The sequence below is a fragment of the Rhodamnia argentea genome, chromosome 11, assembly GCF_020921035.1.
Source record: "Rhodamnia argentea isolate NSW1041297 chromosome 11, ASM2092103v1, whole genome shotgun sequence".
Classification (NCBI taxonomy): domain Eukaryota; kingdom Viridiplantae; phylum Streptophyta; class Magnoliopsida; order Myrtales; family Myrtaceae; genus Rhodamnia; species Rhodamnia argentea.
The window spans coordinates 16,074,226-16,097,685 of record NC_063160.1 but is presented as its reverse complement, the minus strand read 5'-3'; the positions used below and the strand labels follow the sequence as shown (position 1 = coordinate 16,097,685).

Here is a 23,460-nt window from a genome sequence, read left to right as displayed (position 1 = left end):
GGCTCGCGATCAGGTCTCGGGTCGCCGAAATCCAAACCTTCTTTCTCCGCCGCAGGTCCACACAGCCTATCGAGCATAAGCAGAAGCGTCGTCGTTTTTGGCCGAGCTCATTTTCCATTTCCACGTCATAGTCGACTTGTTTTCGTCCGTCCTAAGTCTTCCTTCTGCCGAGCAACAAAACACAGAGACTTCGCATTCGTTTTCTCGAGAAAATCCATGGGAAAATCTTGAACTCCTCCCGATAGCTTCTCCTGAAACCTCATCCATCTCCAACACTCCCAAGAAAGGAACCTTTTTTTTTTCATTTTCTCTCTCAATTCGAGTATTTGATTCATCCACTGATTTTCCAGCTACGCTTTTGTGCAAAACCCTCTGAATCAGAAGCGGAAAAGCTTCTTCCTTTCTCGATCATGTCCGCTCAGAAGCCTCAGAGATCGCCTCAGGAGATCGAGGACATCATCCTGCGCAAGATACTCCTCGTCACTCTGTCCGGTTCGTCCGAGACCGACCCTCGGATCGTGTACTTGGAGCTCACGGCCGCGGAGGTTCTCAGCGAGGGGAAAGAGCTGAGGCTCTCGCGAGATTTGATGGAGCGAGTCCTCGTCGATCGTCTCTCAGGTAGCTTCCCTAACGCGGAACCTCCTTACCAGTACCTAATTGGGTGCTATAGTCGCGCATACGATGAAGGGAGGAAGATCGGTTCGATGAAGGATAAGAAGGTGAAGTCGGAAATGGAGGATGTGGTGAAACAAGCTAAGAAGTTGGCGGTGTCGTATTGTAGGATCCATTTAGGGAATCCCGAGTTGTTCGGTGGTGCGAATTCGGATGCCAGTGCAAGAAAATCAAATGTTTCGCCGTTGTTGCCTTATGTTTTCGGCAAGGTGGCCAGTACGGTGGAGGGCTTTGGCAGCGCCAGTGAAGGCGTTAAGCCACCTCCTGGGTTTCTGGAGGAGTTTTTTGGAGACTCGGATTTCGATAGCTTGGACCCTATATTGAAGCAGTTGTATGAGGATTTGAGGGGTAGTGTGCTTAAGGTATCTGCTCTTGGGAATTTTCAGCAGCCGTTGAGGGCATTGATGCTTTTAGTGAGTTTCCCGATGGGCGCAAAGTCGCTGGTTAATCACCGTTGGTGGATTCCAAAAGGAGTTTACCTGAACGGGCGTGTCATTGAGATGACTAGCATTTTGGGTCCATTTTTTGCCGTTAGTGCGTTGCCTGATCATCCGATGTTCAAGGGCCAGCCTGATGTGGGGTGAGTACATTCTTGGTTGTTTTGTAGGTCAAAATGAGGCTGTTGTGCTTATACTTTTTGTTGCCTGTCTGCAATGATGATTCAATCTATTTTTGAGTCTCTTTGATATTTTCCCTTAATGGCATCTGAATTTTCACTCTGATTGTCGCGCCGCACTTTTCAGTAGCATAGCATCAAACAGTAGTGACAGTTTTGACTCTCTCTTTCTCTCTCTCTCTCTCTCTCTGTGCAACTAAAAGTGTAGAGATAACTAAATGAATTGTAGCACAGTATGCTTTAGAAATATATCCTTGAACTCCTTGTGTGCTGCCAGAATGAGGACTTCTTTTGGTACCAGCAAAAGTCGACTGGCTCACTAGTCAAATAAAGTCGACTGGAGCACAATAGCATAAGAAGATACATGTCAATTACCCATGCGGTGAGAAAGGGCTTTCTTCTGTCCTGTTGTCGTCCTTGTAATAATGGATAAAGGGAAAGAAGTTCACTACTTCAAGTTTTGTTCTCTGTTGGTTCCATTGGAAGAAACCTTTTCTGGTTGTTGGCCATCATTCACCTCATCGATGTTACCTTTATGACTCTTAGTGGTCCGAACTTGGCAATTATCTTGCAGTCGAAAAGTGAACTGATGCTCGATGATTACTCGAAAGAAACATGAATTGACTGGAAAAGACATTATCTTGAAGCTGCATATGCTGCTGAACTTGTTAATTCTTGAGGGTGCACAATTACCTTGGCATTGTGCTTGTCTTGTAACACCGGATGTGAACTTGTTAATTCTTTGAATTTTCATCCATGCAAGATTCTATCAACTCGTTCTTATTGATGTTGGCTAAAGTGCTTGCAGTTCTGACACATGCTCTTAATTCTCAGTCCAATTGGGTTGAGCAAATGGTTTTGGTAGTCATCCAACTGGAACTTCTCCAACTTTAAAGAATTCTCTTCCAATACGTTTCCTTTTAAGCACATTATTATATTATGTTTTGATCTTTTTATGCAAAACTTCATAGGGCCACTTGTACAATGTCCCCCCGAAATTATTTAAAAAGTGGACTTATCTGCTGCCTTTAGCCCTTGATTTGTTTTCAAGACTAATTATAATTTATTGTGATGCGTGATTCTCTTAAAAAACCAGCCAGCAGTGCTTTTCAGAAGCGTCAACTAGACGGCCGGCTGATTTGTTATCTTCCTTCACCACAATCAAGACTGTCATGAACAACTTATACACTGGTCTGAAGGAAGTTCTTCTTTCTCTCCTTAAAAATGCCGATACTCGGGATAGTGTCCTGGAATATCTTGCAGAGGTTATCAACAAAAATGCCTCAAGGGCTCATATACAGGTAAAATCTTTCCTTCTGTTATGCACCTTGACAGAGTGATGATGGCCGAAACCATGCATGGAGAACATGCCTAGCCTGTTCCATTAGTTGTCCCGATATTTGTTCCTGCTATCCTCATTTTCGCTTTGCCATTATTTCTGTATCAGGTTGATCCAATATCCTGTGCAAGTTCAGGCATGTTTGTAAATCTCGGCGCTGTTATGCTTCAACTTTGTGAACCATTTATGGATAGGGATTTGTCGAAGAAGGATAAAATTGATCCGAAATATGTATTCTATAGCAACCGTTTGGATTGGAGGTAATGACTGCTCTACATGTATAATTGTCTGATTAAGTTTCCTTTGTTTTTATCAGTATTCTGCTAATTGTTGCTTCTCAACTATTTTAGACCCTTGACTGCCCTGCATGCATCCTCAGAAGAAGTTGCTGAATGGATTAATAAAGGTGATATTGAGAAGAATAGTAAGTCAGGTGAACATAATGAGGGTCAAAATCGGTTGTTACAATCTCAAGAGGCCACCAGCTCTGGCAGCGGACAATCAAGTGGTACTGAAAGGGCAAAGTATCCATTTATCTGCGAATGCTTCTTTATGACTGCGAGGGTGCTTAATCTAGGTCTACTAAAAGCATTTTCTGACTTCAAGCATCTTGTTCAGGTGGTTGTTGCTATTGTTTAGTTTCATATGCTTACAATTGGCTATAGAAAATAAAACGTTTTTACATGTAAGTTGTTTATGAGTTATATAATGCTGTTTTTTTGTGTCTTACACACCCGAATGATGATTTGATCAGGACATTTCAAGATGTGAAGATACTTTAGCCTCACTAAAAGACGCGCAAGGCCATACGCCTTCTCAACAATTGGATGTTGAGATTGCTCGCCTTGAAAAGGAAATAGAGCTATATTCCCAAGAAAAACTTTGTTATGAAGCTCAGATACTGAGGGTAAGTTGGCTCTCTATTTTATTAGGCAACCTGACTTCAGCAGTCAGATAAATAACCATTAACAATAGGATGAACTTGGTATTGTGACCTCTTTCTGCTACAGCTACAGCAGTTCATTATCTCCTGGTGAACAGTCATCCCAAGCTTTCTTATCTATGGTTTTTGACTTTCATTCAGGCTCATTCATTAATTTTGTGAAATAATGCTCAAACATGGTTTTTATGGAAACCTTGCGAGAAACTAAGGATTCAATATTTAAGTGAAGATGTGCCTTTTCTTGCATGCACACCAATACAGAATGATGGTTTCATCCTATCGTCAATTGAATTTGACTAGTTCACGTCACCTGTTGTGTAATTGAAGGATAAAGACCTCATTCAGTGGGCGCTCTCTTTTTACCGATTAATGGTGGTATGGTTAGTTGATATGGTTGGAGGGTTCAAGATGCCACTGCCATCAGACTGCCCAAAGGAATTTGCATGCATGCCTGAGCATTTTGTTGAAGATACAATGGAGTTGCTAATTTTTGCTTCAAGGATTCCAAAAGCTTTGGATGGAGTCCTGCTGGTTTGTATTTCTCATCTCTTTCTGAGGTTTAGAGTACTCATTTTATCTAATATATTTCCTTTGCTCTATTTGCTTGGCAGGATGATTTTATGAACTTTATAATCATGTTCATGGCAAGTCCACAATTCATTAGAAATCCATATCTCAGAGCAAAGATGGTTGAAGTTTTAAATTGCTGGATGCCTCGGAGGAGGTAATTTTGATTTCTCTCTATAAATCAGTTCTTCTGTTGATCTTAAATAAACAACTTTTATGATTTGATTGTATCTTCTGCAGTGGTTCATCCATTACAGCATCTCTCTTCGAAGGGCACCAACTTTCCCTGCAATTTCTTGTGAGGAATCTTCTAAAGCTTTATGTGGACATAGAGTTCACAGGTTCTCATACGCAGGTTACTCTCTCTAAATGCATTATGGATATAATTGAAAATACCCCCCACCACACCACAACAACCACCACCACCCCCCCTCTTCTTCCTCTTTTCCTCCTCTCTCTCCTATCTCCTTAACTATATGGAAGAGCTAGAAAGCAGACCATGTGAATGTAGCACATGACACCAAATATAGTCCTTCCACTGTTAAAAAAAATTGCGGAGTGAGAAAAGAAATTATAAGACGTACACCCGACTTCGTGATTTTCAATATATACTTTCTTTTCGTTTTGGTTATAATGAGATATAATCGTATATTCACTTCCCATTGTTTTCTACATTTCAGAAACTAGCGTTCCTCATTTTGTCAGTTTATTGTGGTTTTGTTTCTTTGCAGTTTTATGACAAGTTTAATATACGACATAATATCGCGGAGCTTCTGGAGTACCTGTGGCAGGTGCCCAGTCATCGTAACATCTGGAGACAGGTTGAATCAATTGTCCACTAATAATTATCTTCCTTCTTCATTTACTCCGATACAAATATTATGTTCTTTTCTTGTCTGCATGAGATGCTGTACATATTTTTGGTATTGTAGATTGCCAAAGAAGAGGAAAAGGGTGTCTACCTTAATTTCTTGAACTTCCTGATTAATGATAGCATCTATCTGCTCGATGAAAGTCTCAACAAAATTCTTGAACTTAAAACGCTAGAAGCTGAGATGGCGAATGCTGCAGAATGGGAACGTAGACCAGCTCAAGAGAGGCAGGAAAGAACACGCCAATTCCGCTCCCAGGAAAATGTGGGTTTACCTGGACATATTCGCCTAAATGGTGGTTGAGATATGCCTTTTAATGTACATTGTTTGACCTTGACAGATAATTCGTATTGATATGAAATTGGCAAATGAAGATGTGAGCATGCTGGCATTTACTTCAGAACAAATTACAGCTCCTTTCTTGCTTCCTGAGATGGTAAGTAAGATCAGTGCACATGCATGTTATTCCCCACATCCCACAATTTAAGCTGCAGGATTTTGCACGGTTTCAGTGTGTTTACCGTAAGAGCTGTTGCATAACTACATTACAAATTTGAGCCGCTGGATGTTTCCTTTTGTTTCAGGTTGAAAGAGTAGCCAGCATGCTCAATTACTTCTTATTGCAACTTGTGGGTCCACAGAGAAAATCTCTTAGTCTGAAGGATCCTGAAAAGTACGAGTTTCGTCCAAAAGATTTGCTTAAACAGGTGGAATCCATAAACTTTTTTCCCTTCCAATATATTAGTGCAAAGTCATTTTTGTTTCTCATTTGATGATGGAGTCAGCTGGAAGTGAATAACCAAACAATTTTGCTAACTTAATCTTGCGGAACAACAATTGTGAGAGGTTTCAATTGCCTAACATTTCTATGTTAACACAATTTGTAAGATAATGGAAGGAAAAGCCCTTACGCCGTGGATCATTGTTGAATGATCTTGCAAGCTCTAATCGAGTGGTTGTACTTTCATCAAGAGTACAAAATTATTGTTGCCTTTCAATATTTAACATGAACATGGATGTTGGTATGATTGGCTAACAGCTTTACCAGTTTGGTAATTAATTCTCAATTGTTTGGCTGCAGATTGTCAGAATCTATGTTCATCTGGCACGCGGTGATTCACAAAATATCTTCCCTGCTGCCATCTCTAAGGATGGTCGATCATACAACGAGCAGGTTATTATCTTAAGGATGCTTCCTTTAGCATTGCATGAACAGAAAAATGTTGGAACTTTTTAGTATTTCATGGGTTTTAGTATTGCCACTCATAAATCTGACATTTTCTAAATGTTTGGAGAATATGCCAGTTGTTTGCTGCTGCAGCTGATGTTCTTCGTAGGATCGGTGAAGATGGGAGGGTTGTAAGGGAGTTTCTTGATCTTGGTGCAAAAGCTAAAGTTGCAGCAACTGAGGCCATGGACACTGAAGAGGCTCTTGGAGAGATACCTGACGAATTTCTTGACCCAATTCAAGTATGCTATTCATTTCATTCAGTGAGGTTTGGAGTAAAGTTCTTTTGTAATTATCTACTTCTGTACGAGTAAGGACTGGATTAGCCTTCAGTCTCCATTGTTATAAGGATTGTAGTTTTTTTGGGCAAACAGCTTGTTGGGTTGCGCATACCTTCTCGTTCCAACTCTTGAGTAGTGGTTTTCACCGCACTGATCTCGCCTATAATCTTTTCAGTACACGTTGATGAAGGATCCAGTGATTTTACCTTCTTCGAGGATCACAGTGGACCGACCGGTGATTCAGAGGCATCTTCTCAGCGATACCGTAAATATTCTCTCAATAGTTTGATTGTGCCTATGTCAACTGTTTTCCAATTGGTGCTGATCAAGGTTTAATTGCAGACTGACCCGTTCAACCGCTCCCAACTTACTGTGGATATGCTGATTCCCAACGTCGAGCTGAAGGCAAGAATTGAAGAGTTTATCAGGTCCCAAGAATCAAAGAAGCGTGGGGAGGGGCTGAGCTTCCCTTCTTCCAAGGCAATGATACAAACCACTAATGAGGAGATGCTCATTGATTAGGACCGTCGTTGTACCTGACTTGTCTGTCAAGTTTTAATTATAATTGTTAGGGGGGATAATTACATGGTGTATTATTATGATGCCTGCAGTTACGTGTAGAGATGTTTATCCACAATTGTTTTGTTGCTTCTGAAAGACCCGGCTCGGTCGGAGCTTTTGTTACTTTCATACGAATTTCACGTCGGAGGAACAATATTGACGGTTCTTTTGTTCATCGAAATTTTAAGATTCCAGCGACAGGATGGTGGAATGGGTCAAGCCACTGGCTATAAACCATTACGATCTGTAAAGGGAGCATTTGCACGTTCCCCTGAGTTGAAACGTCTCCCAATATTTAGCCCAAGATACTTCTCATAAGGGAATTTCATGTCTATGTCACGTCTCCTTTATCCCCGAGCTGGAAGGACTTAAGGCGCGCGTTTTGGGATTACCATAAGAAAAGCCACTTGCCCTTCTTTCAAATCAGATGCAAGTATCTTCTGCCAGACTCATCACAGGTATGTATTCTATTGTCTCACTAATGAAAAAAAAATGTGTGCGAATATCATTAATGACACAATCGGGGTCCTGTGTAAGCCATATGTTAGAGGACGGGTACAAGCTGCCCTTTCCCAAAGGATAAACTTGCAAGGGCTTCCTATCAATTTCAACCGACGTGGGTAATTCACGAGCCCTGATGACCAAAACGAGCCAAATTGCAGCCCTAGTCAGCAGCGGTTACAGAGGAGTCCTCCGCCTTCAGCGCAAGAGCAGCATCTTGCAGCTGCAAGCAGCTCATGTAGACGCAACCAGGCACTTAAATGCCACGTCGTGGCAGATTTTTACCTCCTAGTTTTCTTATCTCAAATTTGTGAGAAGATTTTGCTGAGCTTTTGAGACAATGGATGGGGCAAACGCCAACAATAAGAGACCCAACTTGATCATATCCATCAAAGTTTCGACATGAGAGTTGCATCCCTCCTCTTAGCATATTCATGAGCAATGCTAATGGCACTCTTGCTGTGACGTAGAGAGAATTCTGCAAGCAGGATTTGACTTTCTTCCATTGTTAGATCACCATGGTGGCCCTGTTGATAGCACACGTTAGTTTGATTTTAGTATTCCAACAGATAAAAACTAAATGAAAAACCGACGTCAGATGTTAAAAAGCAGCACTCAATGAGATACGGAGTTCAATAATAGCCTCTTTCATACATGTATAGACAGGTCAATTAAGTAGTGACAACCAAGGAATCAGAAAGAATTTCCTAGAGGACATCTAAGTGTGTAACAACTTCACTAAATGGCACAATTTGGCAGATTGTAAAGTCAACCATGAGCTGGTTTCAATATAGAAAGAAGAAATATTCAGATAGTCATCGTATGGAAGGTAAAAGAAAAGGTCGTACCAATCGAGAAGTTCTGTCAAAAACAGCATGATGCATCAGAATACCCGCAGCAACAGAGACATTGAAGGAGTCCACCATGCCCTTCATCGGGATGCTGCAGTGGAGATCCGACAACTGCAGGGCCTCATCACTAATTCCCCTGCAATTGAACTTTTGTTAAAGCTTCCTCCACATATGCAATCGCATTCAGAGATAGTGCCATAAAATAACCCCAGAGACAAGGGCTCTGGGTGATTCCAGGTTTTCACATTCCAATTTCGAGAAGGCCTAAACTAAGTTGACATATGGGAATACAACTTTACATGACCGAACAGTATATAGACAAACCACTTTGCTCAACATGACAATCTAGATTAAATGCAAGACAATATGGACCTCTACAACTTCCTGATACTATAATGATTGACGGAATATTTCTCGATCGTTCTTATTTTAGCTCTGCTATATTGCGTTTTTGGGTTCCAAAAATCAAACAGCATTATAACCCAAGAAGTCGACACATCACATCGTCGTGAACAAAAACTATTAACCTGAATTGACCATATTAGTCAGTCGTGAAAAGACAAACTTGATATAGTTTCTGCTTCTGGAGTGAACAAGGAGAGGCAATTTTCTTTCTTGAAAGCGAAAAAACACTAGTTCAGCCAACAAAACTGTCATAATGAATGAAGGATAAGTATAACTACAGCTACCTGTTCTCATTGCCGACTACAATTGCAGTGGGATAAGACCAATTCATATCATAAATGGACACCTGAAAAAGGAAAAATATCGTCATTCAGCGACAATTGCTTCATAAAGTCTCTCACTGTCAGAAACTACGCTTTGTAAAACATAGTTATGATAACCGAAGACTTCATCTGTGCCACTCGTGTATTTGGTTACTAGTAAGAGAAGAGAAATTCATGGAAGAGGCAGAATCGACAAATACCGCATCTGTTGCCAAATGAGTTGTGGCAATTCGATAACCTCGAGATCTGAGAACTCTAAAGCACTCTTGGGTTGAGTTCCAAAGTTCAATGTCCAACCATTTCTCAGCGCCCATGCTGACATGCCTATTTTCTCTATACCTACAATAAAAACTCATTCTGTTAAGTATATTCAAAGTTGATTATTCAACTTAGAGATCCAAGGATACATATCCCTTGCATAAGAAGAAACAACTAAAGAAGAAACTGTACGTATCTGTCCTCTTAAATAAAAGGAGAAGAAACATCAAAGAGCAGCAACAAGAAGACAGATGAAACATTGCTCATTCGGGAAGCTGAACAATATCCTTTTTTCACTTCACAACAGACAATTTACTGTTCTCTCCGAGAAATCACATAAAACCAACAAAAACAAAACCGACCACAGAATTTACATTTCTGAGCTTCTGAAGTCCCTGCATTCATGAAACCGGATACTTCAAAGTGCAAACATGAAACTGAAACTCTGAATTTCTGAATTTATGAGCATCAAACATGCGCAAATACAGTTCAAAGATATTGAAAAAAATCACTCATCAACCTTGAAACTAGAAAAAGTATAGGGTTGCACGTTCGAGAGAGCTAAAAAATTAACAGAGAGGCACCAAAATAAACAGCAACTGATGTTCAAAGGAGCTAAAAAAGAGAACCATTTTCACCTCAGACGACCCAGCACCTTTTCGAGCTATCGCATGACACGACGTGAACGGACTGAAACCCCAGGGCGTCCGCTGATCGGAACGCGGCGGAGACGTTCCCAAAGTCGCAGAGCCCTTCCACCACTAAGCACACCGAGTAGCTCCGATTCCTCACCGCGTTCCTGAACCTCTCCTTCCTCACGTCCATTATGAGCGGATCGAGAGCTTCCAACACCTCGCCGCTGCTCAAATCGGAAGCCCCGCAGTTGAACCTGTCCAGATAAGGGAACCACCTCTTGCCGAAATCGCCAATCGCGGACTTACGCTCCATCTTCATCAGCTGCGTCACGTCCTCACGGTCCATAAGCAAGTGCTCCACCGTGTTCTCCGACGGGCTCTCGCACGGCGAATCTTCGTTGGACACTTCGGTCGGTACTAGAGCGACAGCTCCTGGAATCGAGCCGAGGCATCTCGCCGAAACTCCGTGGGGTTTAATGAGGCGCAATCCTGTACCAAATCGCAAGGACACACTCGCTCACAGAGATGTTTCAGAAAGGCGATCTCCGCAAGCAAATGGAAGCCGTGTTCAGGGGAAGAAGCTTTTTTTTACCTCGAGTAGGAGGAGGGAAAGAGTGCAGAGACCGGAGCGGGAGAGAGAATGAGACGCGGTGACTGGTCCGGAGGCTGGACTCGAGAGAGAAGAGCGACGTGCGAACCAGGGTTTTGCAGGCGCTCATTGTGCGGTTCACGCGCCGCCGCGGAGGGTGGAATGAAGCCGAGTAGAGAGGTGGCTGACAGGTAAGGAAAGATAGTTTTGCCTTAATCTCCTCGGACGAAGGAGATATCGACCAAACTATGTCGTTTTGAGTGCTGCTCTTTTCTGTTCATTTTCTTTGTGGCGCTATGCAGTCCCTTTTCCTCAGAATGATAAAATAAATCCTCCTCCAAGGCAAATTGACAATACCGCCACTTTAATATCTCGATTTAATTCAGAATTTTCCTTTTTTTTTTTTTTCTTTTCATTCTTCCTTGTACCTAGCTTGAAGAATTACATGTTCACAAGCAATGAAGCATAAGCAAATGGTAAGTCCTTAACTATTATTTTGCATCTTGTTATCTTTCCTTAGTTCTCGTTTGATCGAACCTTGAATCTCGAAATTTAAGTATTTACAACAAATCTGCTACGTCTATGATTTGAAGAGTATATTTTCTCGCCTACTTCAACATGAAAACTCGGAAAAAATATCTTATGTGACAATCACGCCGCATTGCAATAATGATGTATTACGATTGACCAACAACCATTCCCTACGTGCTATGGATTTTATCCTAATTGTTGTCCAGTGTGTTAGCCTCTTACCTTTTAATGACTTGTTAATATCAAATGGAACTAACAATAACAAACGTGGTTCAGTTTACTTCAATTTACCCATAATCCTTCAACCTTACAACTATATTATATCAGATTGAGAATGACACAAATAGTTTTTGAACTTTGACTTAAAGTACAATATTGTCCCCGAACTTTTGATACATGTTCGATATTGTCCTTTCATTGATTCAAGTTAATGAAATTTGCTAATTTGGGCACTAATCAGGTGCGTTTAAACGGTAGACAAAGAATTAATGTTACACGTGGATTATTCACGTGAGATATAAATTGAAATATAACAAGCCTTTTAATTTATTCAAATTGGAAAAATGATCATCCATGTTATGTGACGAGGGGGATTATTACTCAAACTTACTGGATTAGTAGCTAATTTAGCTACTAATTTACATGTGCAACGAAAAATATTCACATTCATAACATCTCGTGACTCATATTCGAATTTCTCATAAGCTTGCGATAACTTGATTCCAATCATATGCCCTCTCTTCTTTTGAGTAGTATCTGAGGGGACCACCCTCCATCTTCAATGGCAAACCCAAAGTGATCTAAAGATCTCACCAAACCTTTTTAGGGCCCATGAGCCCAAGAACCTCCTCCCAGAGCCTGACGCTCCCAACACTGCCGAGCCCGACGACACTCGGGCTACAAGCTGCGACGGTCCAGTACCCGGCCCGAATCTCATTGCTCAGCTGGCCTTTGTCCCACCCGCAACAACCTTCAAAGAACCTGAAGTCCCCAACCCCGACCACCCCCCTCTTCACCATCTCCGCCGCGCAACCACCACTCTCCTTCCTCCCGTAGTACAGCCCCTCCATCACCTCCTCGAAAACCCCGCTCTTGCCGACGTTGTCGTCGCCGCCTCTCATCAGGAACAGGCCTGCCTCGATGGGCCCGCCGAAGTAGAGAGGGCGCTCGGAGAACGTGCCCGCCATGTCAAGCACCGTGGACTTGGACTCCTTGATGGACATGAGGGAGGGCCGGTTGAGGATGACACCTGTCGGGCCCACGGGCCCGGTCGACAGGAGTAGGATGACAGCCCGCTCGAAGATGTGGACCCCGTCGAGCTTCTCCGTCGCGATGAGCAGGCAGCCCTTCTCGGGCTCGTGGATGATGTGGGCCCACTTATCCCCCATCATGACGGGGGACGGCCGATCCACTGGGGTGTCAAGGTCGACCAACGAGGAAGGCACTTCGGGCCTCAATGCCATTCCTCCCGCCACAAGTCTTGCCCTGAACGACCGCCAATCGGAATTAGTGAAGCTCCCGGCAACATCTTCGAAAGGTGAGCTGGACTCGAAGTTGCAACCTGCCATCAAAGACTCGATGAGATTTACTCGAAGCCAACAAGTAGGAGAACAACTTTGGATAAAAACGATCAAACTTGAAGGGCTTACACTTTATGGACAATGAGCTGCCAGAGGTTTTTGGCTGAGTAAGAGCAGAATCTGATTTGGGATGAGGGGTGAACGACTTGGGCTTAGCTGAAGGGACGATCTTGATGGACTTGGTGAAGGAATTTGAGGTGAGAAAGCAAGCCTCCATGATCACTGTCACTTATGCTCTAAAACTAAATTGAACTTGTTAACGTGATCCTCTCTCCTCTCACAGTCTCAGAATGCAGATATGAAAGAGACGGTGGTGCAATGGTGGAGACTGAGGAAGTTTTTTTATAGGTGAAGCGAGGTTGAATGTGCACCACAAAGGGTCTTGTTCCCAGTTGGATGCAGCTACGTAAGCTCTCCGAAAGTATGGGCCATTGGATATGAACCTCCACGTGGCAAAAGCTTGAAGCCTTGTTTCGGGACATGCACTTTGTGGATATTGGATGAAGGCAAGTGGACTTTTCTACGTGGATTCTTGGGTAACGTGTCCCGAGGCCAGCCATTTATTATTGGTCTTTTTGGATGAAAGTCTGCCTAACTTCCACTTCCAGATGATTAACAGAAGTTCTCTAAATTTAGGAAATCTTAGTATTCCAGTGAGTTGATATTGATAGTACTACAGTTGTTTTTGTAACTGCTGACTACAATCTCTGTATTTCTTATTTTGCTTTTCTCATTTGATAGGTTAAAAACTTCTTATCTTTTTAACATCGATGGCGGGACAACAGTACCGCCATGCATGCGAGCATGTTATTTTCTAACAACGTAATAAACCATTTATCTATGCTTGATCTGATCAAAGCAGAGATGATCTGATCGGTAAAAGTCATTTAGACTTTACAGTGAATGAACTGACTAACCTCTTAGCTTGGTAAAGCATGAATCTCCCTCCAAATTTCTTAAAAACTGTCTCCTATCACTCTGCTTCAGTATCTCAAGGAGAGCGATCCATGGAAGGCTGATTTTCTGTATGCGAATGTTCCTCTTTGGGTGTCCTGCCAATTTACCCATGAACCAGGAATTAGATACAGAGAATATGCATATGGTATCAAAAGTACAAAGGAGTGCAGCTAGGACCAAGTCACAAGCAACAATTATGTCTTCTCCCTGATGTGAACGTCTCCAACCCTCCACGCAGTTCACAAAATTGACTGGGGGGACAGTGCCTTGCAGGCTTTCATAACAGTCAAGATGCAATAGTGCAAATTTTTAAAAGAAAAAACCTCCCTCATGCAATGGCTGGTATGAGGACTAGATAATACATCGAGGAAAAACTCATGGAGAGCTTGCCTTTGCTTTGCCTCGTCACTCTCCCAAAAGATGTCCTCATCTTGCATATGCAGCTTCGGCGGTTACATTGTAAATATCTATATGACATTTAAATGTGCCAGCCCTGAATGAAAATCTAAATGAGCAATAGTTTAGTGTCAAACTCTGGTCAGTTTTGCATAAACAATCCCGAGCTTATATTTCCATGCCACGTCAAGATGAAGTATTATCTAGCAAATCCTAGCTGATAACAAAGATAAAACGGAAAATCAGTGGGATAAAGAAAAGCCTTTTTCTCAAAATAAAGACAGATTCATTAACATGTACAACTCATTAAGGATACAGTATGAGAGAGTAAAATCAGAAATTAGGAAGCTGCAGGTATTTGGATTTATCTCACTTGTCTAAAACTTATGTACACCCAATTTAGTAGTGGGTCTCCGAGGTATGAGAGAACCAACACTGATATAAGTCTTCTTTCAAGTCCATCAGGACTCAAAACAAGGATTGGTTCGAACCTCAAGAAGAAAACATTGATAGGCGTCATCGGCAATAAGCTTGTCCGATGCACACAAAGAGCCAAAGAGAGTAAGCAATAGCTAAAGCTCGATAGATGCACCTACAAGATCAGAATGGCTACATGCCCTTGGATGAATATGCTTCTCATTGTGCGACGATCTCAATGTTGACGCATCCAGGCATCCAGTCAGTTTGAGTAGGAGCGGAATTGACTAATGAAACATCCATGCCAAGTTCTTTTAGTACCCGTTTGGATTAGTCTTCTCTTACTCAAGCTCCAAACCCAGAGTTGTTATCATTTGATAAATTCCATCCGATTCAGGGTGTGATGTATCAAAAACTGTAAATTTATGGACCTCATTGCCCAACTCTACTGAACTTTCTCCGGATGGTTTCTGAAGCCTTGTGTTCTTCATTTCCCGCCTTATATTAGCAACACCGTCCCAATCACCCGTTGTAGCGTGAATATTTGACATCAGAGAGAAATTACCTGAATCAGAAGTATCCAATTTAATTAGATGACTAACTACCTCTGAGGCCACATCTGTATTGTTATGGATTCGGCAGGCCCCCAAAAGTGTACCCCATATAATGGCATTTGGTTCTATCGGCATTCTCTGGACAAGAGCAAAGGCCTCCTTAAGACGACCGCGACGACCCAATAGATCAATCACACAACCATAGTGCTCAACTTGAGGAACGATCCTAAAATCTCTTTCCATATAATTAAAGTAATCTAGGCCTTCATCAACAAGACCGGCGTGGGTACATGCACACAACACGCCAATGAATGTGACTCCATCTGGTTCAAACCCTTCCTCTTCCATTCTAGAGAAAAGGTGGAGTGCTTTCTCGCCATTCCCATGCATTGCCAAACCTTGGATCATTATGTTCCACGACACTATATCTTTCTTGGTCATCAAATTAAAGATGCTTAGAGCATCGTCCAACCTACCGCACTTTGCGTACATATCAATCAATGCATTGGTGACCAGAGTGCTACACTTGAATTTAGTCCTCTCAACCCAAGCATGAACTTTCATACCCAGTCTAAGCAGACCAGACTCTGCAGAAGCAGCCAAAATGCTAATAACGGTCCCCTCATCAGGCACTAATCCAGACTTCTCCATTTGATCATACAACTGACTGGCCTCCTTCGCCATCCCCTTCTTGGCATATCCTGATATAATTATTGTCCATGGAACCAAGTTTTTTGCAGGCATCTTGTCAAAAAGAACTCTGGCCATATCCATCTCCCCAGCTTCACTATAACCAGAAATCATAGTCGACCATGAAACAACGTTCCGCCGTGGCATTTCCCCGAACAATTCAAACGCGGCATTCATTTCTCCAGCCTTTGCATATCCATCCAACAGAATGTTCCAACTAATCGTGTCTCTCTCCGGCATTTCATCGAACAGCTGCCGAGCTTCTAGCAGCTGCCCCGCCTTCACCAGCCCAGTAATAATAGTATTCCAGGACACCGTGTCTCGCACTGCCATCGAATCAAACAACTTCCTAGCTGCTCTAACACCCAAGGAACCACACTTGCAGTAAGTATCAATCAGCGAATTCGGCACAAAGATATCCGCCCAAAACCCAAACTTCTCGATGTGGGCGTGGATCATTTGCACCAGCGACAAGCTAGTTTGGCCACAGCACGCCCTAAGAAGACAAGGGTAGGTGAAATTGTCCGCGAAAACGCCATTCCGCTGCATCTGGAGGAAAGTAGCGAAGGCCCGAGAGGCCTCCGAGTTCTGCGCGTAGGCCCGTATCAGGATATTGTAGAGATGAGCGGTGGGCTCCGGAATCTGGTCGAAGACGCTGACGGCCAACGCCATGTGGCGGCAGAGGGAGAAAGCCGCGACGAGCTTCGCGGCCACGTGGGCGTCCCCGTGGAGGCTGGCCTTGAGAATCTGGGCGTGGACTTGCTTGATGTGGCTCAAGTTGGTGCACCTGTGGAGGTCCGACAGCTTCTGCTCGAACATCCGCCTCGGGGACACCCACCGCGGCGTTCGAACCGGCACGGACATTCCAGCTTCAGCCGAGGATGTGAGCATGTGGGGATTGAACGACAGTGGTGGTGAATTTGGAGGGAAGCAACAAAACCGTCGAATTGATGAACGTGCACATCCTGGAATTGACTTAGCTCGATATGGGGGTCGAGCCTAGTATCAAAATTGAAAATCTGTGCCCAAACCTGCTTCATAATTACAAGCGGGATTAAATTTTGTCATATGAAATGGATCGAACTTGGATCGCGCTAGGCAATCTGGGGTGGACTGGCCATACTCTTGTTTTTTTTTTTTTTTTTTCAGGTCGAAAGACTGGCCATACCTAAAAGAGGGAATTGCTTGCTGAGGCCCGCTCATTTTGTCTTTTGGATCACTTGAGCCTAGGCGGCTTCCTCGAGCCACTCCTCAAAGTGATCGTGCTGACTTTCATACAGGTGCCGCATGGCTGCCAAAAGAATGCCAGCTACCAAATACCGGGATCCATGGGAGAATCCGAAAAGTATAATAACACAAATTGTCTCTAAGTTTTGGCTCAATATGCTATTCTTGTCCCTAAATTTTTAATTTGTTTAATATGATCCCTGAAATTTAATCTAATATGTAATGTTGTCCCCGAACTCTTAATTTATTAGACTTCATTCCTAAAATTTCTATAAATGTTCAATCTAGTAAAAGTTCAAGAACTACATTGAATAAATTAAAAGCTTAGAGACGATATTGCTTATTGAATTAAAGTTCAGAAATAATATTGAACAAATTAAAAGTTTATAAATAAAAATACACATTAAATCAAAATTCAAAAATAATTTGCGTCATATTTTCTATGGGTGAGCAAATCGAACAGATCGGACCGGAGCAATGATTTGATTCTTTGTTCCGGAGGGCGGCAATCAGATTTTTTGTACTTAAAGTTGGAATTGGTGATCAGACGATCCAATTCCCGTTTTCAGGGTACATGATCCGATCGGATCGGATCGGATCGATCGATTTTATTTTATTTTTTAAACATAACCCTACATCTAATTTTTCCTTCTTTCTTTCCCAAACTTTTTTTCCCATGGACTCTATCGCATCTCACGCAAGTTAACCTCACACCCCCCCCTAAAAAAAAAACTTTTGATGCGGAGCATCCGATTATGTCACCAATGATATCCCCGGCGTTAGTGAGCAATCCTTGATTCCATCCGTAAGTTCCGCACAATCATTATTTATTCGGACCAAGGCCGATTTTGGTCACAACTTGCTTCGGTGTATAGTGTCTACATGAAGGCTATCAACTAGGAATGTCGATAATAAAGTTTCAATTCGTTCCTTTACAATAAGATAATCAATTCACCAGTTTGATTGTTGCTAATTCCATGGAAATTCATTAGATTGATTGCTAACCCGATTGATTGAAGATTTAAAGACATATTCAAGACATGATTGATTGTTGATTCTTATTTATGATTGATTGCTGATTTCAAGCCATATTTTACCTCATTAGTTGCTGATTTGATGTCTAATCAAAAACATATTAATGCGAGGCCGATTAAAGTTGTTTCCTATGATATCGTTAGATCTTATGGGGTTGTTATTGGCTGTGCAAGGGTGGTGGACGAGATTGTCGCCTTTTATTTCTTTTTTGCATTGTCTTAGTCTTTTTATATAATTGAAGTATCTTCCCCATTGTAAAGATAGATATGATGAATGAATGACTGAGAATTCATCTCTTATGTTGAATTTGCTTTGTGTCGGTTTCTTTAGCTTTGAAAATTGGATTCTTCCTCGGTGGTATACCAAAAGCCCTTTACATTGATTAGCAGCTATCCGTTAAACCTTGGTGGTGAGTTTCTATCCCGAATCCCGATTTTGATTCTTGGCGGGTGGTGCATCCTTTAGACCTTAATTAGATCGTAGCTTATCCTTATCTATGTTCTTCCTTCAAAGTCTATCCTATAAACTCTTATCGATCCATTGTTCCATCCATAATCACTCAAAATATATTTGCCCGCCTCATGAACGCATCAACTTTCTTCCCGTGCTTTTGAGTATCATATGGGGATGCATTGTATTGTTGTTGAATTCAAATACATGGCTTCTGTTCTTTCATGGTCATCCTACTTGCTTTTCAAGGACTTGCTATGGTTGGCAACTCTGTCGGAAGGCACAGTTGAATAGAGCTGCTCAGAGGTAGAGGATCTTGTTTCTCTCATTGAGTTTACTTTTTCCTCAATTATTGGACAGGTTGGCGGCCCTATTGGATCGTCCAGTCCGATCCTCGATTCTAGAAATTGAGAACTGAAATAATGATTCTTGAAGAGAATCGGACCAGACCGGATCCAGAATCGCTCGTTTATTTCCGTCCGAAAACGTACCGGCCAACGCACGCAACTGCACCTTTGTCCTGGCGTTGGCAAAGTCCACTCTCTGCAAAAAGAAGCCAAAGGTGGAGGCGACTCGCGTTGAAGACTCCATTTCCTGCCGCCCACCTACCCCTTCTCGATACCGCACCCACCACCAAACACCTTCGCTCCAACTAACTAACTCTCTCTCTCTCTCTCTCTCTCTCTCCGTGTCACTTCCTCGACACTGAACCACCTTCGATGGAGGCCAAGCTGCTCCAAGCTGCGTCTCCTGCGATTGCGGCCCCTCCTCGCTTCTGCAAGCCTCCAAGGCACGACCATGGCGTCTTCCTCCACGTGGGGCTCGGTCCCGGATCACGCTCCGCGAGAGGAGGCATTTCGTGCGCCCACGCTTCCGCCACTCCTGCTGGGTATGATTTCGCTTCCCTCTTCAGCAAGAGCTTCGCTAATTCAGTTCTTTCGGCCACCTTGGTTCCGTGCTTTGTCCCCGCCCTCTGCGAATTTTGGCGTGCGGGCTTCTTGTTTGTTATTTTGCGAGTTCTAGTGAGGCAGTTTGAAGTTTGGTTAACATGACTGGGGTAGTGTAATCCGATTGTCTGACTCGTTACTAATTTTGTTGCGTTCCTCAAATGGGCGAAAAAACTATAATTTGTGGGCTTTTGGCCAAGGATCAAAGGGCAGTGCCCTTCCAAAAGGTTAATGCCTTCCCTCTATCTTCTTCTCAGACAATCCAAATTCTGAGGTGCGAACTTTGATGTAGAAGGTGCGAAATTTCAGTTATTGCTGCGGTGTGGACTGTGGCGGTCTTTGAATTCTGGGTAATTTGAGTCTCGTTCCTGACAAGTGATGCTGGTGTCGGTGTTTGTTACAGAATACCTATGAGGCTTTGTTCTGGGTTTGTGCTGTAACTTCTGAAGACCAAATTCTCACACATTTTATTGTGTTTATGTTTTTCTTTTATTCCCGGAGTTTCACTACAAATACTGTGAAAGGAATGGGATATCCTAGTTGATAATTGCATGGAACTTGCTCTGAATTGCGGTTTTCCTGTACGTAGATTCTCGCTGAAGAGAAGGATAGACAGGAGCGAGAGCTTGAAGCTGGAGGGTATAAGACATTCTTTAATTCGGCAAGAGGACAGCATAATATTTGGCCTTCTTGAGAGAGCTCAATATTGTTACAATGCTGAAACATACGACCCTCATGCATTCTCAATGGATGGTTTTGATGGTTCTTTGGTTGAGTTTATGTTGAAGGAAACTGAAAAGCTTCATGGTCAGGTGTGTTATGCTTTGAGAAAGATACATAGATGTGCGTTTGTTGGTGGTAGACGTGACAAGATTAAAAAATCTCGATTTCACACATCTTTGTTTCCATGATTCATTATAAATTAGGTCGGCAGATACAAAAGCCCTGATGAGCATCCTTTCTTCCCAAATGACTTGCCCGACCCAATGTTGCCACCGCTGCAGTACCCACAGGTGAGACTTGATATAACCAAACTTATACTCTGCTGATATATTGCCAATCTATTAATTGACCTATCTGTACAGGACAATAATCTGTATCCATCCTGGGTACTTCTCATTAAATAACAAGAAGAAGAAGTGCTTCCTGTGAATACTTTGAAAGTTGTATTGATGAGGCTTAATTGAATCCGCTTTCTAGATCTGGCCCTTGGCCAGTAGAGAACTTGGGCAAATACTCTTTTTTGAAGGTACTCTTTTTTGAAAAGACTGTGACATAGAATCAATACCTTGCTTTGTGATGACCTCGAGTATTCTTCATTCATAGATGTTTGAAAGCTGTATGTATATGTATACATACATATATATATATGTATATGTGTGTGTGTTTATTATTTTGGAGAGCAGAATTTTGCGAGGGGAAATTGTTCTTCGGGACTAAGCTGGTCTCGGTAGTCGAACTATGACCCGACCATCTTTCTTGGGTACCAGTGCAGCACTAGAGAGCCAGATTGAATAAGTGCCAGCGTCAATGAATTTGGCATTATTTTTGTTTGAGCATGCTTAATAATTGAATATACCACAACCTTCAAGTCGATTAAACTTTAGTTCCACAGATCTGCTCCTTTTCAAGTTTTGTCATCTATAGCCAAATTATTGTTACGAAGCTTGTTCTTTAGTTTTGGAAGACTATTGACAAAATTTTTGTTGTCCTTCTTCACCTAAGATGACTGAGATGTTTCCACATGAATTATATTATGGCTGCAGGTACTACATCCGTTTGCAGATTCAATCAACATAAATGGTAAGGTTTGGCAAATGTACTTTAGGGACCTCCTCCCAAGATTGGTTAGTGAAGGAGATGATGGCAATTATGGGTCGACAGCTGTTTGTGACACAATATGCCTGCAGGTATAAATTCAACTAACCTTGAATCAATTGACAAATGCAGAGATGTCCCTTTAGGTCTAGGTTTGTTGGAACAGGTTTTTTTGGTCATTGTTTCCAAACGCGGTGACAGAGGCTTAAAGGTTATGGGAGCTTCAGTTTAGATTTGTGAAAGCAGCCTGTCTCCCTCAGCCTTCATGGAAAGCCTGGCAGTTTTAGCTTATTTTTTAATCTACAAGTTAAAAAAGTGATGATGAAACTTGATGGCAGTTGCATTTGTCCAGCCATTATTATGGGCTAGTAGAAAATTGACGTCAGACTGTTTTATAGAACACGCATTTGTTCATCCTTCACCTTCAGGAGTTAAATAAAAGAATTAAAACCAGTCATTCAATTTGATTTGTACACGTGTTCAATAAAGTCATTAACTAAACAATGTTGCAGGGAATTCAGGGAATAGGTCCCAAGAATCACTTGTCAGTAACCTGCATTAGCCTTAAACATTTGATGATTTGGCTTTATCCAGTTTATTTTTATTGTATTTACTGGTGAACTTGGTATATTTGTCCGGGAGACTATCTGAGATCAACAACAGACTATGTCCATCCTCCAGAAGAAGAATGATTGAAGCCCAACGAGGGCTGAAGTCTTTATACCATTGATCAGTTGTATGTGTGTCATGTCCGCATCTGCATGTGGCTGTCTTCATTGTCCCTCGGCGACGCCAGGCCTTGTGTTTGTTACTGATGCAATCTTTTTATTACAGGCCCTCTCAAAGAGAATACATTATGGTAAGTTTGTGGCCGAGGCAAAATTCCTGGCCGCCCCTGATGACTATAAAGCCGCCATTATAGCCCAGGTAGCTATCCTTGAATGCCTTCCTGCTCGACTTAACCCATTTCCACCCCTCTGTTATAGGTCCCATGTTATGTCCATAGATCTTAAGATTTGAATATTCAATTCGGATCATGCAGGACAGGGACAGGCTCATGGATATGTTGACATATCCAGCCGTCGAAGAGACGATCAAGAAGCGAGTAGAAATGAAAGCTAAAACCTTTGGGCAGGAGGTAATTGTGGATGTTGAAGGCCATGAAGTTGACCCAGCATATAAGATCGAGCCAAGCTTAATAGCAGATCTGTATGGTGACTGGATTATGCCTTTGACAAAGGATGTTCAAGTCGAGTATTTGTTGAGGAGATTGGATTAATCGACGGAGCAAGAGCTTCCTAAGCTATTTATCGCAAATAAAACATCTCTTTGTCAACACAAGCATACGATTGTCGGGTTTCGGAACTATGTATGTAAAGTACGAGGATATTACAAAGATGTCTTGGGGATACAAGAAAGATAACAGCTCATTTTAGAGCTGAAATTCGCATATATCAGACCGTTGGGTGTTTCGGAATAGCAGAGGTATCCACTTTCCAGGTTATGCTTATTCTCCCTCGATGTTGAAGGAAATGCGAAACCTTGTTCGTCTTCCGTCGTCTGCTCGAACTGAAACCAAACCAAAGTTTGTTCTTCACTCCTCGAGATTGGATTTCGAAAATGCTAATACTGTTTGGTTGACGTGCTGATGGTCTGCCTTGTTGAGGGTACAAACGGTCTGAAGAAACGGTATCCAAGCAGGGATTAAATTGCATTTGCATGTTTTCCTAGGAAAAGACAGGATTGAAACGCACCGTACCTTTATGATATTTCACCGTTAGATTGAACTGTAACAAACTTCAGCCGTTCAATTAATCATGATCTGAACGGTTGTGCTTTTTGTTCCAAAATGAGTGTTCCCTTTTGTTCCAAAATGCTATAAATCATACCACCTTGCCTGATAGACGAGACAACAGCAATTATTGTCAGCACATGCGCATAAAGTGACCCGCATGCGCACGACCCGTCTTCGAAACTCGAAACCAGACTAGGATTGCTACTTACTCCCGTTAAACTGTCAAAAAAGATTTGAGCTGCCTTTCCAAATAGATGGTCCATTTCGCTGATAGAAATAAATGTGGATATTCACCCACAAATCCAAAAAAATGAAATTCCGCGTATATTTTTTTCGCAGAAAACGAACGATTTGAATTTTTTTATATAAAATAATCGTTTGTATTGCTTATAAGAATAAATCAACGAACAATATTTTCTTCG

At 42.2% G+C, this 23,460-nt stretch overlaps 5 protein-coding genes and 1 long non-coding RNA gene across 9 annotated transcripts; 2 read left to right on the top strand and 4 right to left on the bottom strand.

Moving 5' to 3' along the window:
- The first annotated feature begins 168 nt into the window (after window positions 1-168).
- Window positions 169-7,260, top strand: LOC115727630 (probable ubiquitin conjugation factor E4). Its single transcript, XM_030657882.2, has 16 exons — window positions 169-1,252; window positions 2,385-2,589; window positions 2,736-2,887; window positions 2,978-3,245; window positions 3,382-3,534; window positions 3,898-4,101; window positions 4,182-4,294; window positions 4,378-4,492; window positions 4,869-4,958; window positions 5,070-5,273; window positions 5,350-5,445; window positions 5,594-5,716; window positions 6,091-6,183; window positions 6,315-6,479; window positions 6,694-6,783; window positions 6,861-7,260. The coding sequence occupies exons 1-16, from the start codon at window positions 411-413 to the stop codon at window positions 7,038-7,040; spliced, it is 3,093 nt and encodes a 1,030-aa protein (XP_030513742.1). The 5' UTR covers window positions 169-410; the 3' UTR covers window positions 7,041-7,260.
- On the bottom strand, window positions 1,439-19,247 carry LOC125312771. Its single transcript, XR_007196824.1, has 3 exons — window positions 19,140-19,247; window positions 13,717-13,722; window positions 1,439-1,468 (listed from the first exon to the last, which is right to left on the bottom strand). It is a non-coding gene; the product is annotated as an uncharacterized LOC125312771 (long non-coding RNA).
- Window positions 2,905-13,715, bottom strand: LOC115727639 (UPF0301 protein BDI_1431). 3 transcript variants are annotated; one of them, XR_007196822.1, is made up of 3 exons: window positions 12,822-13,714; window positions 11,815-12,733; window positions 2,905-2,915 (listed from the first exon to the last, which is right to left on the bottom strand). XR_007196822.1 is itself a non-coding variant. In XM_048272165.1 (3 exons), exons 1-2 carry the CDS (start codon window positions 12,967-12,969, stop codon window positions 11,982-11,984), a joined length of 900 nt encoding a protein of 299 aa, XP_048128122.1. In that variant the 5' UTR covers window positions 12,970-13,715; the 3' UTR covers window positions 11,811-11,870; window positions 11,953-11,981. The 3 variants fall into 3 exon arrangements, 1 of the variants encoding a protein (XP_048128122.1); XR_007196823.1 differs by lacking the exon at window positions 2,905-2,915 and adding an exon at window positions 11,404-11,586 and having other exon boundaries at window positions 11,915-12,733; XM_048272165.1 differs by lacking the exon at window positions 2,905-2,915 and having other exon boundaries at window positions 11,811-11,870; window positions 11,953-12,733; window positions 12,822-13,715.
- Window positions 7,558-10,876, bottom strand: LOC115727636 (tRNA (guanosine(18)-2'-O)-methyltransferase). The gene is made up of 6 exons (XM_030657890.2): window positions 10,645-10,876; window positions 10,073-10,541; window positions 9,360-9,498; window positions 9,121-9,182; window positions 8,429-8,567; window positions 7,558-8,107 (listed from the first exon to the last, which is right to left on the bottom strand). Exons 1-6 carry the CDS (start codon window positions 10,769-10,771, stop codon window positions 7,970-7,972), a joined length of 1,074 nt encoding a protein of 357 aa, XP_030513750.1. The 5' UTR covers window positions 10,772-10,876; the 3' UTR covers window positions 7,558-7,969.
- LOC115727632 (pentatricopeptide repeat-containing protein At3g29230) lies at window positions 14,843-16,781 on the bottom strand. The gene has a single exon (XM_030657885.2). It carries the CDS (start codon window positions 16,655-16,657, stop codon window positions 14,864-14,866), a length of 1,794 nt encoding a protein of 597 aa, XP_030513745.1. The 5' UTR covers window positions 16,658-16,781; the 3' UTR covers window positions 14,843-14,863.
- On the top strand, window positions 19,065-22,840 carry LOC115727638 (chorismate mutase 1, chloroplastic). Of its 2 annotated transcripts, XM_048272164.1 has the most exons (7): window positions 19,065-19,367; window positions 20,015-20,237; window positions 20,352-20,438; window positions 21,192-21,335; window positions 22,078-22,170; window positions 22,286-22,529; window positions 22,694-22,840. In XM_048272164.1, the coding sequence occupies exons 1-6, from the start codon at window positions 19,198-19,200 to the stop codon at window positions 22,520-22,522; spliced, it is 954 nt and encodes a 317-aa protein (XP_048128121.1). In that variant the 5' UTR covers window positions 19,065-19,197; the 3' UTR covers window positions 22,523-22,529; window positions 22,694-22,840. The 2 variants fall into 2 exon arrangements, with proteins under 2 accessions (XP_048128121.1, XP_030513751.1); XM_030657891.2 differs by having other exon boundaries at window positions 19,067-19,367; window positions 22,286-22,840.
- Window positions 22,841-23,460: the final 620 nt, after the last annotated feature.